This window comes from Mycetomoellerius zeteki, unplaced genomic scaffold, assembly GCF_001594055.1.
Source record: "Mycetomoellerius zeteki isolate Tzet28-1 unplaced genomic scaffold, Tzet1.0 scaffold267, whole genome shotgun sequence".
Taxonomy (NCBI): Eukaryota; Metazoa; Arthropoda; class Insecta; order Hymenoptera; family Formicidae; genus Mycetomoellerius; species Mycetomoellerius zeteki.
Genome location: NW_017257246.1, coordinates 520,205 through 521,526, shown reverse-complemented (window position 1 = coordinate 521,526; position 1,322 = coordinate 520,205). Strand labels below are relative to the sequence as shown.

At 36.6% G+C, this 1,322-nt stretch overlaps 1 protein-coding gene across 1 annotated transcript; it reads left to right on the top strand.

Annotated features, from left to right (window-relative positions):
* Positions 1-769: 769 nt before the first annotated feature.
* LOC108724042 (uncharacterized) lies at positions 770-1,311 on the top strand. The gene has a single exon (XM_018450179.1). It carries the CDS (start codon positions 929-931, stop codon positions 1,265-1,267), a length of 339 nt encoding a protein of 112 aa, XP_018305681.1. The 5' UTR covers positions 770-928; the 3' UTR covers positions 1,268-1,311.
* Positions 1,312-1,322: the final 11 nt, after the last annotated feature.

Below are 1,322 nucleotides of genomic sequence, written 5' to 3'. Positions count from 1 at the left end.
TAGCATTTTCGGTAAAACTTCAATCCGCCATATTGATTCAACCATTTTGAATTTTCAAATTTTGAGACCGGATTCGAAATCGGCGACCCCCAAAACCTTTAGATACGACATTTCAACGGAAACGAAGTACTCTAACAATCTCAACGAAAAGAGGCTTCAGGGCACGTAACACCAATTTTAAGAGAGGAGGATTTTGAGACCGGATTCGAAATCGGCGACCCCCAAAACCTTTAGATACGACATTTCAACGGAAACGAAGTACTCTAACAATCTCAACGAAAAGAGGCTTCAGGGCACGTAACACGCCAATTTTAAGAGGAGGAAAAAAAATAAAAAAAATTAGAAAGATTATAAATGTGCAAATTCATATTTAATAAACTAATTTGTTTGCAGGCGCTGTTCATTCTGGCACAGGTTGTGATGCTCTGAACAAAGTGTTGGTATGTTTAAATATTCCAACAATTACGAAAGACGTATACAAGAAATACAAACAGATCGTTGGAAAAGGAATCGAAGAAGCTGCTGCTGACAGTTGTAAACGAGCAGCACACGAAGAACGAAATTTAGTAATAGAAAATATGGAAAAGATTTGCCAAGAATTGTAATTATTACATTTTCCTTCATCCTACATGTAGTAAAATAATGCACTATGTACACAAAATATACAACATATACATAAATAAAACATAATACAATTTATATACAGAAATAAAATATAATACAATTTATGCACAAAAATAAAATTTAATACAATTTATATATACGAGGGGGGACCCAAAAAAAACGGGAATTTCGTCATAACTTCTTTATTTCTCAATATTTTAACACCAAATTTTGATCACCTTCAAAGTATTCGCCATTGACCACAACGCACTTCTCCAAACGATTCTTCCATTGTTCAAAACAGTTTTTAAATTCACTCATCGGGATGTCCTTTAAGCCTTCCAGCGATTTTTGTTTCACCTCCTCCACAGTGGCAGATTCGATTGCAGAGGTGTTGTGCACGCGGAGTTCGTTCCCCCGGGTCAAACTGCCAACCAGAAGCTCTACTTGGAGGTTTTTGTTCCCCAGACTCAAAAGGAATATGAAAGGAAAGCGTTTTGCCACTGTGGAGGAGGTGAAACAAAAATCGCTGGAAGGCTTAAAGGACATCCCGATGAGTGAATTTAAAAACTGTTTTGAACAATGGAAGAATCGTTTGGAGAAGTGCGTTGTGGTCAATGGCGAATACTTTGAAGGTGATCAAAATTTGGTGTTAAAATATTGAGAAATAAAGAAGTTATGACGAAATTCCCGTTTTTTTTGGGTCCCCCCTCGTATAT

What these genes read in the sequence shown, in the direction of transcription:
- LOC108724042 (XM_018450179.1), top strand. Translation starts at nt 929, where the DNA reads ATGTCCTTTAAGCCTTCCAGCGATTTTTGTTTCACCTCCTCCACAGTG.